Below are 16,331 nucleotides of genomic sequence, written 5' to 3' on the forward strand. Positions count from 1 at the left end.
CTTGGGACTCGACACTGGGCAGGGTGGTGGGACAGGGAAGGTAAGGGAAGCTTGAAAGGATGTTAGAGAAAAAAGGAAGCAAAAGAACTTGTCATTTGCTCAATTTTTTACCCTTCTTTACATGTAGCTTATAAGTGAAGCCTTTTAAGAGTGTTTTTGACAACACCTGGGCAAACATGTAGAAATAATTATAATCCACAGCCATCTGAATCGAAAAAGGCTATCAGTACTGTGCATAGGTTCCCTGCATATCCACAGGATATGCAAATGCCCTACTTTGGAATTCTCACCATCTGTGAAAACTAGGAAGAAATACTATTTATTTTATTTTTTTTAATTAAAACTTTTTTGGGGGAGGGAATACTATTTATTTTAAATCCTACTAGGATTCTCCACTCTGGTCCAGCCTATCTGTGGATGAGGTAAATGACTGGAAAGAAGAATTATAAAGGCACATGAAAAATGACTCTTGGCTAAATCTTTTGGGAAACCAGCTCAGAGCTGAGTGAGCTTGCTTATATCTACTGAGTGTGGGCTGTACTTTGTATCTCTCTCTCTCTCTATAAAAAATGGCTTCAGAAAAATTCAGTTAGTCTTTGGCTTAATTGTAAGTCACTAGGCCCCTCATTTTAGTGTCTGTGTGTGTGTGTGTGTGTGTGTGTGTGCGCGCGCGCGCGTGTGTGCGTGGTGGAGGGAGAACTCTGGGCACAAAGCGGGTATGTACTTATAAAAAAGCATTTGGAATGCGTGTGTAGGAAGGGAACTTTATGGTTCTTTATGTAAGGAAGGAGCACGTGGAGGGGAAGATGTACTTGTGCGTGTGCGTGTGTGAGTGTATGTCGTGCAGGTGGTGGGCGGAAATACCCGGGCAGCCAGCCTCTTAGAGATCCAGACAGCGGGGTGAGATATAAAATGTTGGAGATGGAGATTGTTTTCATTTCAGAGCAGCACACGGGTCTTTGAGAAACCCTTGACTTTCTCCTCCTCCTAGTCTTGTTAAAAAGGGATTAGAGTCCAATTAAGTCCTTTAATCCCAAGGTAGAGATTCATGTTTTAAAACAGGATTTACAACTTCAAAAAAACACATCAGTGCAAGTTGAAGTTTGTCATTTCAAGTTGCCACCTGCATGGTTCCAAAGAGTGTTTTCAGCAGTATCCCCAACATGTCGTCGTTCTTAATTACTTTGCCTCATACCTCCAGTCCTTCATCTTTCCAAGTACCCTTCAACCTAAATAGCCACATGCTGTTAGAAGTGTTTCTGCTTCTGGACTGCCACAGTCGCCGCTTGGCTTATCTCCCTTCCGTTGGCAACTCAGTGTTCAGGCTTAATAATAACAGTATGAAGAGCCAGTGCTCTTTGGGTGTTTCGTTATGTGCCACGCATTGTGCTAAGCACTTTGCACGTGTTATCTTACTGCACTTTCACCGGGCCCGGCCGATTATGGCGCCAGTCCTGGAAACACCTAGCAACACACAGTTTCCCTTTCTGTCTTTTCCTTCCTTTCCACATGATGTCACAGGACAGAAAAGTGAATCTCTAATCATGATGCCAATACCCTCTCTGGAAAATGGGTGCCATTATTTGGAGGGAAGTTCTTTAAGGGACAGGAACCATGTCATGGCTTTTGGCAGGGAAAGCAAAGTATCTATGAGGATCTGGCAACTTGTTTAACTCCTCTTAGCCTCAGTTTTCTCACCTGTAAAATGGGGATAACAGTAATACTACCTAACTCAAGTGGCTGTTTCAAGGACAACATGAGATCATGTGTCTACAGCTCTGACACATAATACACACGGCATTGGTCACTATTACTGCATCATCGATGCTCCACACGTACGAAAGATCCAGTACTGCTTGTGACATGGTGTGCACGACCTGCCCGATACCAAGGTGCCCTTATCCCAGCGTTTGTTTCCTACCTGCCCCATAGAAATGGGAGGAACATCCGCTTTCTCCACGTGCTGGGTGATCACAGAGGGGTTGCTGGAGCTGATGAGCACCGGAGTGCTGATATCCACCGTCTGGCGCCCCGAGGGAGAATGAACCATCCTGTTGAGAGTGTTCAAGGCTGTTGTGATGGAGAACTGGCCAGGCCCCTTCCTCCTGGACCCAGGGCCCCTTCGCAGCGTGGGCGTGTGGGCTGCTTTGCCTCGGGAGGCTGAGGGCACCAGGGACAGGCTCTTTGTGTGGGCTGACTGCCGGCCTCTGTGCTTCTCTAAGAGGTGTCTTGCTGTGAGGTTTGGCTGAAAACACAGAAGGTCCAGGAGGAGTTAGTCTTCCTGATCTGGTGCGGGCAGCTAAGTGCGACCCAGCTTAGTCTGATGCCAGTTCAGACACTACCGTCATCTTTGGTCAACTTGCATCTTTTAGCAATGTGTCCCAATTCCTTTGCAGTATCAGTGCATTCTGACAACTCTCCTGCAAAGCAGGGACGGCTCTTATTCTTTACTGCAGTCCACAGGGGGGAAAAATAAGCCATGATACTCTTCCCTGATCGGGACCAGTCTCCCTTCACCCAGTCTTCCCAGGCACACCTACCCTTTTCCTCTTTTAGCCACTCCTGAATGCCCCTGGGTGGGCTGCGGCCCCCGTGCTCTCCCACCACGGCACTTCACACACTGCGCTACAGCCATTTGCCTTCCGTACGCACCCCCCCCCCCCATCTTGGACTGGCAGCCACCTGAGGGCAACGAGCTCTCTGCCCTATCCCACAGGGGTGCTGAGTGCTTGTGCAATTGTGCGTGTGCGAAGTTGCTCAGGTTTATACGTTCGAGAAGCATCTGCACCAGAATGTAAATCCATTCGGAACTTTGAATCTTTTTTGCTAAGACCATCTTTTACTACTTCCTTTAAACACTTTCATCTCCCCCATTCTTTCTTATTCCATACTACGTAGTCTGTGATACGCTGGTAAACCAGGAGAAGAGGAGAGGAGAGGACAGAAAAGAAAAAGAAAGAGGAAGCCCTGTTTTATAGAGTTTACTAATTTCTATGGTATAAATATCTACCAATGGTTTACAACTAGGTAGCAAAATTCCTGCAAATGTAAAAACCAGCTCTTGCAATCTAGTTCTAGTTCTAGCACAACCACCGACTGTGCTGTATTTTGCGTGCAGCTCCTTCGGAAGGCTGAAATTCGCTGACAAAGTTGCCCTCCAAAGCCACATGTCTCAGTCTAACGTAGAGATTCGACTATAAAGGTAAAAGGGAATTTGCCCATTTAAGAACTTTTTATGACAATGTGCAAATGATTAAAATAGCCAATACAGAAAATTTTAAAGAGGAGGTAGTTCCTACCTCAAGAAGCTTGTCATATTGTGAAAAAGAAAATCCTGAGGTAGGGGAAGTGGCATTATTATGTCTACTTTAAAGATGTGAGAGCTGTGGTCCAGAAAGGTGATTTATAAATGGCACAGCCAGTAAACAGACCACAAAACAAGAAAATACCAGATAGAAATAAGTGCTTTTTATTTTTTTTTTAAGATTTTATTTATTTATTTGACAGAGAGACAGCCAGCGAGAGAGGGAACACAAGCAGGGGGAGTGGGAGAGGAAGAAGCAGGCTCCCAGCGGGGGAGCCCAATGTGGGGTTCGATCCCAGAACGCCGGGATCACGCCCTGAGCCGAAGGCAGACGCCCAATGACTGCGCCACCCAGGCGCCCCAGAAATAAGTGCTTTGACATGATAGAGAGTGGCAGGGGGAGGCACCCACTTTGGGGGGGGGGCGTCAAGGAAATCCCACTGAGAAGGTGACATTTAACCAAGACGCAATGACAAGAAGGAGCCAGCCATATGAAGATGGGGGTAAGAATATTCCAGACAAAGGGATCATAAAAGCTGGAAGATCCTAAAGAGGGAAAAAAACAGTCTGTTTGAGACAAAAATCAAGAAAGAAACAGAAGCTGGAACAGAGAGCGTGAGGAGCTAGGTAGTAAAGAGACCACAGAGACAGGCAGGGGCTGGGTTCCAAAGGTCCTGGGAGGCTCAGGTTTATTCTAAGTGTAATAGGAAGCCTCTGGCAGGACTACGTAGAGGAGTGACATGATCTGTGTTTCTAAAAGCTCATGCCACAGTTTGGCAGTTTCTTACCAAGTTAAACCCATACTTAGCCTCTGACCTAGCCATCCCACTCCTACGTAATTTCTGAAGAGACGGGAAAGCTTATGCCCACTCAAAAATCGGTATGCAAATGTTTACAGTACTTTACTCATAGTTGCTAACAACCGGAAACGACTGCATTGTCTTTCGGCCGTGCACAAACATACTCCGGCACATTCACACAGGGGATACGGCTCATTGATAAAAAGGGACACCTAACAACACGATGAATCCAAAATGCTTTGTGCTAAGTGAAAGAAGCCAGACTCCAAGGCTACATTCTGTAGGATTCCACTGATAGGACATTCTGGAGAAGGAACATTATAGGAGCAGAAGCCAGATCAGCTGCTGCCAGCAGCTGGGAGTCAGGGAAGGGGCTGACTACGAAGAGTCATCATGCTGTTGTATGGGGGGGGGGGTTGGAAGTATTCTATTATCTTGATGGGGGTGTCTGCATTTACCAAAATGTATAGAAGTGAACACCAAAAAGAGTAAATTTTACCGTATGCAAATAAGAAGAAACACATAAAAGCTCATTCTGGCTGTTATACAGAAGTGCCAGCCCAGAAGTAGGGAGATGAGCTAGGAAGTTCCGGAAATTGTCTAGGCAAGCTCTGACGGCAGTCTGGCCTAGGGACAGTGTCTTCTGTTCCCCAGAGCACCGATCCCTCCATTGTTCACCCAGTAAGAGGACAATATATAGTCTTTGAGTTGAATGAGTAAAGTTCTTTACGGTCATTCACAGCTATAATGAAATAGGTTGATTTTTTTTTTTTTTTTTTTTGCCTCTACCTAATTGTTCTGTCCCCAGGTGAGCAACACCGTCAGTGTTTTCATCAGCAACACTGACAAAGGGCTCTGTGTGACTCTGCCCTGTGCTCTGCCAACATGATTAATAGCTCAGTTGGGGGAGGATTGCACAGCTCTTAAATTTGTACCCACTCATTTGAAACAATATCCTTGAGGTTCATTGGGCTGAGCAAGGTTCACATAACCCAGGCAGGCCTCATTGGAGAAGTCCTGACAGGAATGGGTGTGAGCTCAGCATTTGTTTTACCACCTTTTTATCCAGGTGCTATTCAATAAATCAAACGATACATTAACAAGAAAAATCCTGTTTGTGCAGGAAAAAAACAAAAACCCACGTCACTCTTACAAGAAAGCTTTTCTTCTTTCCAATTGCTTTGCATGGCACTGGTAATTCAAAACTTATTTAAAGAGTTCTCAGCAAGTGCTAGTCTTAATGAAATGACTGAAGTCAAAATTTAAGTACTGCTTTAAAAAGCTCAATTTAGATTTCAAGTAATTTTTGAAAATCAGGTTCCCAGATTAGAGCAACCACTTGATTATCTTTTTCCCCTCCTAGCAATTAGGAGAACAAATGAAGCAATGGCTAGTTTGATGATAATCTTGAGGGTTCTTGTAATCACTAATTTTAGAGGTGAAGTGGTGGGGAGAGTGTCCAAATGAATAATCATTAAATGTAGAAGTTTTGGAAAAAAGGGTATCAGAGATGGGTAATAAAATCAATGGTCCTTTTCCCCCCCAGAGCTATGGAGAAGCTTCTTGAAATAATGCAGGGGACTGTGCAAACTCTGAAATGCAAAATTTGAACCACTTCCTATGTATCCAGCTAGGTATTAACTGTGGCCGATCTCTGTCCTTGGAGACTTAAGCACTGTCTCCCCATTACTGTTAATTGCTCCTCTTTAGCAAATGTTGCTTGACCCAGCAAATGCCTCTACCACTAACCTAGGCACAAAAAGCAGGAAGTGAGGCATGCATTCTTGACCACTCCTGCCCTCCTCACTTCCGTCAACCTCCAAGTCCTCTGGGTCCACCTCCTAAGTGGTGTTTGAATCCGCCAACTTGTTTCCAACCTCCTGGTCCAGCCCACTGGCATCTTGTAACTGAGCCATGCATGCACTGGCCTCCTAACTGCTATTTCTGCTTCTTCCTCTCTCCTTTTCCAATTATTCTTCCCACTGTAGCCAGAGGAGCTGTCTTTAATAAACCCAGGTCTGATGGAGTTACTGGGTCCCTTAAAATCTTTCGATGGTGTCTACTGACCTCTGGATCAAGTCCAACCTTTTTATGATATGGCGGAGACCATGGTATTTACTAGACAGTCCTTGTACTCCCCTGTGCTTCTCAGCTGCCTTGAAGACAGGTGGGGCTAGGGGACTGGTTCAGGCCATTGGGCAATGAGTGGAGTGACAAGTGTCACTTCTGAGCTGAGGCATTTACTGATGTACAACGCACTCTTCCTTACTCCTCCCTCACCGTGAATCTGGGGAAGTCCGTCTGTTCCAGATGGCAACCACAAGATGGCCCAGCCTCAGTGTGGGTTCGAGAGTGACTCTGTGAGCAGAGCCTCTCACGGTTCTATGCCAAACATGTAATGTGGATGAGAAGTAAGTTTATCTTTGTGAAGCCAGTGACAGTTGCAGGCTGTTTATTACCACAGCAAAACCTAGCTCATCCTGACTCATACAGGATGATTTATAAAGCCCTCTGTGATCCGTCTCCCACTCACTTCCCTGGCTGCATCGTGTCATTCTCTTACTCTCTAAGCTACAGCTCTAGTACTCTTTTGGTCCTCTGGATTCTACAGGACTTTTGCACATGTTACCTCCTTTCCCTAAAGCACGCTTCCCTCCATGCTCCCCTACATAGCTCCTAATCATCTGTCTCATCTTGGCTTAAAAGGCATTTGCTGACCCCCTTCCCACAGAAGTTGCACATTGTTCCGTCCCTCCCCCATTTAGTTCCCTCTCCTTCACTCTTTGCATCATTCATTACACTTAGAATTACTTGATTAATGTCTGACTCTACAATCCCTGAAAGTAGGGACTCACACCTGTCTGCATCTTCAGACCTTAGCCTAGGACCTGACTTAGCAGGTACGCAACGTAAAATTAGTTGGATGACTGAGTATACATATATAGGACAGGGTCACACTGAATGGTTTGTTTTCTAAATTTTGTCTTTTCATTCACTTGTTAAGCTAATTTTTTTACACAGTACCTGTTCTGTGTTAGTCTAACCTGTGCAGCATAAGCAGCACAGCCATCTGGTGTTTAGAGAAGACAGAGACAACAGAGTGGTCAACTAGTGGTGAAATTTTATGGAGGAAGAAAGTTTCTAGTTGAGCCTTATAACCTGAGGGAGATTTGAACAGGTAGAGAGAATTGGGTATGTGTGCCTCAAAGGGGCCTCAGTAAGAGAAAAAGCACTGATAATGAGAATGTTGTTTACTAGAGATTGTAAGAAGACCAACCTCTTGGGACTCATCCTCTTTCCTTCTCTTCCATTTTTCATCCCTTCAACACTGATTGAGTTGGAAGAGGTGGAGAAAACCTTGCAAGCTGGATAGTGTCCTGGGCACATCATTCGCTTCAGAACCTGTTTTGGCTCTTAAGAATGAAAGAATTGGTCCCTGTATCTCCAACTATGCCTTTGTCTGTTTTCACCCTACCTTCCTAGAGGGTGGAAAGCGTGCCTTTTACTGAATTTGTAGCTCCCCACTGCTCACTTTTAATGCTTTATGCCTGGTAAGCATCCAATTAATGCGGTTAAACAATGGAAACTCTCTTTTAAATTTGTAATGACCTGCCTCAAGCTAGGGTGAGACTTGAGGGTAAAGAGGTTAGGAACTCCAGGTTATAGTATTATATTTAAGAAGTACGTAGACATAGTCTAGCATGTGGCCTTCCTTTGTTTTCTTTTTAAAGTAGCTTAAAAAAAAACCTAGAAGGAATATATCAATATGCTCATTTCAAAAGATTTATAAAACAAGTTGCAGAAGAAAATGAAAATTATCTAGAATTTCGCTATCTGGACACTGTTAATATTTTTGTACATTCCAGTCCTCTATCCATTTATATATACACACACATATTTATAAACCTAGTTTCATACAGTTCCATTTATTTATTGTGGTAAAAAACACATGACATACATTTATCCTAATAACTATTTTAAAGTATATGATACAGTAGTGTTGAGTATATTCCTATTGTTGTGAAACAGATTTCAGGACTTTCTCACCTTCTAAATCTGAAACTCTATACCCATTAAACTTTTTTTTTTTAACCAAGAAATAATAAACCTCTTTCCGTAATACCAAATACTCCATGATACTGAATATTCTCCTTTAATATTATTTTTAATGGGTATATATTTTTCATCATAATTTTTAAAAACAAAATACTTATTGTCAGATATTTAGATTATTTCTGATTTGTCACCATTACACACAAGGCTATGGTGAACACTCCATACATATATCTTTGCATACTTGTTTGAATATTTCTTTACAATAAACTCTCAGATGTAGAATTGCTGAATCAAAGGCGATGGAGGTTTTTAATGTTATTGATATGGGTTTGTTTGAGTTTGAGCATGAGAAATTGCACAATTTACACTCCCATCAGCAGAATAAAAAAGCCCATTTCCCCACACTCTTGCCAGACCTGGGTGTTATCTTCTGGCATCTTTTCTTTGGAGACCTTAGTGAACTTCTGAAATAAGCCTCTTATCAAAAAGGCATTTTTCTTAGGCGTCCCTGTGGCACATGTGTATTTCGGAATGAGCATGCGTCTGATGTGGACTTGATACATACCTCTACGAACAAGATGGGGAAGATGCCTACTTGATCCCCTAACTTGCCTTCTGCCCAGTTCTCATCCACTCGGCTGATCACAGTGATGATATCGTCCTGAAAGAGACAAAGTGTCAAGGTCAGCATTTGCTCTTGGTTTTCAGGTGGTGAAAGCTTTCAGTGGAGATCAGCGTGGAATCACGGAGGCTATAGGTTGCAAGAACTGTAACTCTTTCATAATTTATTTATAAAATCTTCCTCTGTAAAGGGTAGCATTTGGGTCACCAAGGCGGCAAGAGGAGTAGAAATAATTTGGAGGACCAGTAGAATCCAACAGAAAATTTGGAAATGTTTCTAATTTTCAATCACCAGCAGAATCTGGGCTTTAGTTTATATTAATCTGATGGAGAAATCAATATGGGAGCCATAGGGAGATAGATTTTTAGCTTAGCAAAAGGAAGAATAAATATTCTAATTTTGAAGACTTTCAGAACCTATTCAACTTAAATTTTTTTTTTAAATTTTTAAGTGATCTCTCCATCCAACATGGGGCTCAGGCTCACCACCCCGAGATCAAGAGTCGTGTGCTCCACTGACTGAGCCAGCCAGGCACCCCTATTCAATTTTTAAGGTATCAAATGTAAGGTGGCTTTTATTCAAAATTTTCTTATTATAAAAGGTTACATGTAGATTTGTAGAAACATTAGAAAATATAGTAAAACAAATAATCCTACCACAATATAGATACAACCATTGTTAACATCCTCATTAGCACATTTCCCCCCAGATTCTTCTCTATGAAGACAAAATATATATACATATAAATACACTGATTCTTAAAAACTTTCCTGAAAACAAACACACATATGATAAAGTTCATAAAGTTTGGATGTAAAGCTTGATGAATGCTAACACTAACTATATCCATGAAACCCCATCCAGATCAAGAGATATAGAACATTTCCAGCACCCACAAGGCTCCTTTGTGCCCTTTCCCATCAACTAGCAAGAGGTAACCACTGTTCTGACTCCTAGCCTATGTATACGTATACATTCCTTCTGCCTATCCTTACATTTCATACAAAAGAAGTCATAGAGTACACACTGGTTTTTCATTGTATACCGTATCAGGAATGCCTTTCCACTTCCATACCTGTTCATCAGTCCAAATCTGAATATCCATCCACTGATCGCCCTGACCTTCTGATCCATGCCTCTCAGGAATTTAGATGAATCCAAATCTAAGTTCATTACTGCATTATACCTTTTCTTAGCTTTCTCTACCCCATCATAATTTACAATGACACATTTATAGGTTATAATTTCTTTAAGGCCTGTTTACCCCATCAGACTATAAACTCCATGTGTTCAGGGCCTCTGTCTGCTCTGTTCATTTCTGTGTCCCCAGCACCCAATACGGTGGTTCCCATGTAGTAGTCATTCAGTAAATATTTCTCAGTGAATGTTGCATGCATGAATAAGTGAATGTATGAGTACATTGTACAGTCTACTGAGATAGAAAACACTAGGACAAGAGCAGCTTTTGGGAGGGAAGATCTTGGGTTTAATTTGGACATGCTGAGTTTAGGAAGACCATGAAATTTCCTAATGTAGTTGCAGCCTTCCATAGCTTCTAGAATGGACCAAATCCTTTCTTCTGGTTCTTTTTTCATAATTTCCCATTCATGTGTCTGTTCCGTCCACTAGGCTGCCAGCTCTGTGAAGGAAGGGACAACGATTCACCATTTTATCCCCAGTGGGCAGCTTGGCACACGGATGGGCTCAGTGAATGAACGGGCTGGTGGAGTAAGGTTTTGCAAATTTTGCGAATTCCCAGAAAGGGGCAAAAATGCAGAAAATGCTTCCTGCCTCTGCCTTACTCCAGTGGTGTCCCCAGAGCTCAGTGTTTAATGCCTGGCACAAAGTAAATACTCAGTACCTATCTGTGGGATTAAACTGCCCTTCCTCTAAAGCACTGAAGCACAGACTTTGCAGTTTGGGCCACAGAATGGCCTCCCTCAAGGGATTCACCCTGAGGTGCCAAGACAATAATGATCAATATTTCAAAATATGGAGGACAGTGATGTTAGCTAGTCTGAGGCACCCTGAAATAAATCTCATTTCTGGTAGTGGTGGAATAAAAATGTTTTACAAAATGAAAGACCTTTCCTGAGCTACTGTACCAGAGCCACTTCTGGTATTTGATGTACTTATCATAAGTAGCAAAGAGGGAAAATCTCCCCAACTTCGGCCTCTGTGAGAGAATTCGAATGTTTAAGGAATAATAAATACTGAATACAGAGAATTAAAGTAGTCTAGACATTAGTAAAAGAGTTGTTACTTGCACATGGTGAGGAATTGTCCAATAAAAAAAAGAGGCAAAAAAAATCTTAGGGTAATTAATGTGCTTGGAAAATATATCTTGTAACAGGTTATTTATATATAAAGGTATAATTATCTTATTGTGTGTTTGGAAGGCTTTGAATACAATGTTTATAATAAAATAGAATGTTGTAAAGAGTCGAGTTGGGGGCTCAGAACTTGGTCAGCAAGAATGCCCTTACAGATACATAAAGAGGTAAGAGCTGTATTTTGCCCAGCACACTTAAAATGTATTTGTAAATTTTCGTCCACTTATCTGTCTGTCCCACCACTCTGCCTGAGAGCTGGGACTGTGACTTGTTCACACTGCATCCCCAGTGCCTGCAAAGAAGAGGTGCTCAAGAATGACTACAGAATGAATGAATGAATGAATGAATGAATGAATGAATGAAGTGAATACTTATTTGTGTAATTACAATAGGAAAGGTTTAAGGATTTCCATCAAACTCTCATTAGATTTCTCTGGCAACTTCCATTTAGTTTTGCATTGTATACACACACGTACATATATGTGCAGATGTAAATACATATAAACATGTACGTGAAAATATGTATACATTTTTTTAAAATCAGCAAGTATTATAGGATTCCAGGTTCTTCCAGTCTCTATGCAGTCACTCGTGATCCCCATGGCTGTCCAGAATCTTACCTTGAGGAAGGTCAGGCAGTCCTGGTTCTCACTCTTGTCTTTGTCTCGTAGGTCAAAGTTGTAGAGGGCTCGGCAGAGAGGGGGTGGCTGGGGTAGCTGCTTGATAACTTCCACGGAGCTGGCTGGGAAGATCCCACTGACTCCATTGATCTCGCCCTGGTACCAGTTCTCATCCAGCTGTCTCCGGAGAAGGATGACGTCTCCCTTATTAAACTTCAGGTCACCGGGATTCTGCCCTCGGTAGTTGCATAAGGCCTTTGCTCGAGGCACCTGCAGCGGCACAGACCAATGAAATATATCCTTAGCTTACAGGCGAGGGGGACAGGAGGTATAACGTTAATAACTGATTACTGAGCACTTCCTATGTGCAAAGTGCTGGATGCGCATCATCTTCTTTAACCTTTGCGATAGAGTTTCTCATTACCCCCTCTCCTAAGTAGGGCAACTGAGGCACAGAGTGGGCTAGTACCTTGCCTCAGGGGACACAGCTGGGAAATGGCAGATATGGGGTCTGAACTCAGGCTACATGATTTCAGAGTCCCTGTTCTTTGTTTTTTTTTTTCTTATTAATACAGTATTTATTTGTTCTCCCTCTGTCAAACCCTGAGTCTACCACTTTCCCCAGGCTGCCTGGGGATGTAGAGGAAAAGGAACATACAGGGCAGATGGGACACTGGAGAAAGACCTATGGGAGGTGGAGATGCTCCTTCACGTGGCGAAGATGAGAAAGGCCACCAGCAGGCGAAAGAGCCCTATGGCTTCTAAGACAGCAAAGCCCAGAATGGTGTAGGAGAAGAGCTGTTGCTTCAGAGTGAGATGCCTGGCATAACCAATGATGAGGCTCCCAAACACAGTCCCAATTTCAGCCCCAGAGCCAGCCACCCCTACTCCGGCAGCCCTAGCCCCAGTGAACTTGGCTGCTGTGTCGATGTCCCTTGAAATGGTGCTGGTTCAGAAGCTGCGGCGAGGAATAAGTGAGGTCGGGGGACGTGGGGCTGCCAAGCTGCTGAGGCTCTTAGAAGGCACCTCATCTGTCAGTGTCTCTGGTGGCTTTAGCACCACTGCAGACGGTGATCAGCTCAACAGCGGAGAGGTGGTCCTGGCCACGAAGGGGGTGGAGATGAACTTTGCACCGGTGTACATCTTCAGGGGATGAGGGGCTGTTGGCAGGAGAGCTGCTGCCGGTGCAGAGAAGACAGAGAGGGGCGGGGGCCAGAGCCCCTGTTCTTAATCACTATGCAGGGAACAGGATTTTGGACTTGACTCCACAGCTATGTGAGCTTCAGTGAGTCAGTGACTCTTTTTGGGGCCCTGGGATCATGACCTGAGCCAAAGGCAGATGCTTAACCAACTGAGCCACCCAGGTGCCCTAAATATTTATAATGCATTTAGCGTATTGCTTGATACACAGCATGGGCTCAATAAATGGTATCTCTTATAGGATGGCTATAATAAGGAAAGGCTAATGATATCAGTTTTACCTATTCCTCAGTGTTGATGGGAAGAAAATTGAGGTGACAAGTCCCTGAAAATACAAAGTACTATACAAGGGGCACCTGGCTGGCTGAGTTGGAGGAGCATGCAACTCTTGATCTCAGGATTGTGAGTTCAAGCCCCACACTGGGTGTAGAGATTACTAAAATAAAATAAAATAAAATAAAATAAAATAAAATAAAATAAAATAAATAAGTTAATTAAAAAAAAAGAAAGTGCTCTGTGGGAGATGCAACATAATTTGTCTTCAGCCTCCTCTAAAAAGTGTAAACATCATGAGTGTTTGGATCATTAGGAAGCACTGAGACAAAGAATTAGTCAGAAATCAATCATCACTTTAAAAAAAACCAGCTAAAGAACTGTCATTTGTTAAATTAGTTGTCTCTCTAAATAATTGTTTCAGTCAAGTGCATTTTTTTTCTCTAATAGAAACTGGTTTCTACATGCAGAAAGGGCCTCACTTTGGTCTTGCTTGAAGTCAGAGTGGCAGACTGCAAGTTCTAATAACTGACGTTTACTAGCCCTTCAGCGTCACCTGGGACTGTATTGCATTTTGTGCTTTCCTCAGCAATGGGCTGAAGTAGTCCCCTCTCTTGGGGGCAGTCTTGCTATTCATAAGGGGATGGAAGCAGGCAGTATTTCAGTTCTCTGAGAACTGTCCAAGTCTGCGATGTTCATTTGAAAAGGAATTGCAAGCAGTTCGGGGTAGAGACAAGACCTGAGCAGTCCCTTGCTGATGGGATGTTAGAGCAGTGTTTTTCTGCTGGACCCTGGACACAGCAAGGGGGGCCCAAGGAGGTAGAAAACCATATGAACACAGCTCATCCTTGGGAAACGAGTGGACAAGTGAGTGAAGACGTGTGTACTAGGAGGGTTAGCACAGTGCTGTGGATATTACAGTGGGATTGGTTGAATAAATTATGGAAAACCCTACGGTCATTAAATTGATGACGTTGATCTAGAATGAGTAACATTGACAATTACTCATGACATATACTAAGTATAATAGAAGACGTTAAAAACAGTTACGTTTTCATCATAAATGAAAACTAGACTTTCAATGTAGATACATATGTATATTTTTACCTGGGATGGCTATATTAGCGTTTTAAGAGTGGTTATTTCTAAGTGTTGATATTTTTGAATATTAAAGAAATGCTTTCCGTAAATGCTTAGCCATGTTTTCTAACTTTTCTATGGACAGTAGAGGAGCACCTGGCTGGCTCAGTCAGTAGACCAACTGACTCTTGATCTCTGAGTCATGAGTTTGAGCACTATGTTGGGTGTGCAGATTATTTTTAAAAAATTGGGAAAAAACTGGATAGTAGAAATACAAGGGAATGAGAAGGGAAAGAAAATAAGAAGAAAATAAGCCAAGCAGAGTAGGATCAACAAACCATGCAACTACCTTCTTGAAGAAGTTTCTTTTTTTTTTTTTAATTTTATTTATTTATTCGACAGAGATAGAGACAGCCAGCGAGAGAGGGAACACAAGCAGGGGGAGTGGGAGAGGAAGAAGCAGGCTCCCAGCAGAGGAGCCTGATGTGGGGCTCGATCCCATAACGCCGGGATCACGCCCTGAGCCGAAGGCAGACGCTTAACCACTGAGCCACCCAGGCGCCCCTTGAGGAAGTTTCTTATCTGAGAAATAAGCAGGTAGAAGCAGAATGAAAGCACGGGATTTCTGAAGAATGACCTGAGTCTGTTAGACTCCTAGGGTTAGGTAGATCAGGGCACAACAGTTGTCCCCTCCTTCTTCCAATTTTCCACTGTAATATAAATCACATTTTGGGGGTACATGGCTACCTGGAACACTGGTCACATTTTCCAGACTCCCCGAGGCAGCTAAGTTTTGGCCAATGGGGTACAAGCAACTTTTAGGATGTGTTGTTTCTGAGAGAGACTGATTTTCTCTTTTCTTTCCTGCATTTTGCTATGTGGAATGCAGACATGATTGCTGGAATTTTATTTATTTTTTATTTTTTTTAAAGATTTTATTTATCTGACACAGAGAGTGAGAGCACATGCACAAGCAGGAGGAGCAGGAGAGGGAGAGGCAGGCCACTCCTGAGCAGGGAGCCCAATGCGGGGCTTGATCCCAGGACCCTAGGATCACAACCTGAGCCGAAGGCGGGCGCCTAACCGTCTGAGCCACCAGGCGCCCCGATTGCTGGAGTGTTAGCTGCCATCTTGAACAATGAGGAGGAGGGGGGTCACACTGAGAGAGGGAAGGAAGTAGTCTGGGTTACAGAACTACCAGATAATTCCTGGACTACTTTTACTTTTGGACTTTTGTCTGGAACCTAAATAAACGTCCATCTTGCTTAAGGCACTGTTATTTTGGATTTGTAAAAGTAAAAGAAAAGGAAGGAGGAATGAAAAAAATTAAGGAAAAAAAGCCACTGAAGCCCCTTTAACTCTGCATAATAATGATAATATCAATGGCTAATATTAGTGAGTGTTCCTTCCCACATGCCAGGCATTGTGCTAGGTACTCCACAATAGCTCTTTAATCTCATGACAACCTGGGATAGAAAACTGGGGATCAGAGACGTTAGAAAAGTGGCCCAAGTTCATGAAGGTAGATGGTGGTGGGTTCAGGATTTGAGGTGGGGTTTGTCTATCCTGAGGAGCTCAAGCTCTTAACCACTCAGCCAGTGTTTTTGAAGATAAAGTCTGTGGTTCACCTGTACCAGAATCCTTGGAGATGTCCAAAATGCAGATTCCTGGACCCCATCCCTGACCTCTTTGACCAGAATCTCTTGGTTGCATATTTACCAAGCTCCCCCAGCATCCAAGTTTGATGCCCCTTGTCTGAGTTACATCTTATTCTAACTAAAATGGGAGCAATGGAGTTTTGATGTAGGTTTTGTGAATGGCTAAGCTGTCTTTCATCTTTCTTTTCTGGAAGACATTCCAGTGCAAGTGGCAATGTATTTTAATGACTACTGAGCAAGTATATTAAAGCTGAGATTGCACACAGTGCTTAAATCTCTGTGAAGAACTTTGAAAGCCTGAGATAGTTCTAAGTGCTTGACCATCTTCATTTTCGCTCCATCTCCCCTCTGTACAGGCGAGTATTGTGGAAGCGTACTGTCAATC

At 43.1% G+C, this 16,331-nt stretch overlaps 1 protein-coding gene and 1 pseudogene across 3 annotated transcripts in view; both read right to left on the bottom strand.

The window, feature by feature from the left end:
- SH3RF2 (SH3 domain containing ring finger 2) overlaps positions 1-16,331 on the bottom strand; it is a 124,623-nt gene that overhangs the window by 59,718 nt on the left and 48,574 nt on the right. For all 3 annotated transcript variants that reach the window (XM_040622276.1, XM_008691440.2, XM_008691437.2), the window contains exons 3-5: positions 11,736-12,005; positions 8,726-8,821; positions 1,922-2,245 (exon numbers count right to left, since the gene is read on the bottom strand). In XM_040622276.1, coding sequence (XP_040478210.1) covers positions 1,922-2,245; positions 8,726-8,821; positions 11,736-12,005 — 690 coding nt within the window. The remainder of the gene's footprint in view (positions 1-1,921; positions 2,246-8,725; positions 8,822-11,735; positions 12,006-16,331) is intronic.
- Positions 12,318-13,342, bottom strand: LOC103663848 (annotated as a pseudogene).

Source organism: Ursus maritimus, unplaced genomic scaffold (genome assembly GCF_017311325.1).
Source record: "Ursus maritimus isolate PB19 unplaced genomic scaffold, ASM1731132v1 scaffold_5, whole genome shotgun sequence".
Lineage (NCBI taxonomy): Eukaryota > Metazoa > Chordata > Mammalia > Carnivora > Ursidae > Ursus > Ursus maritimus.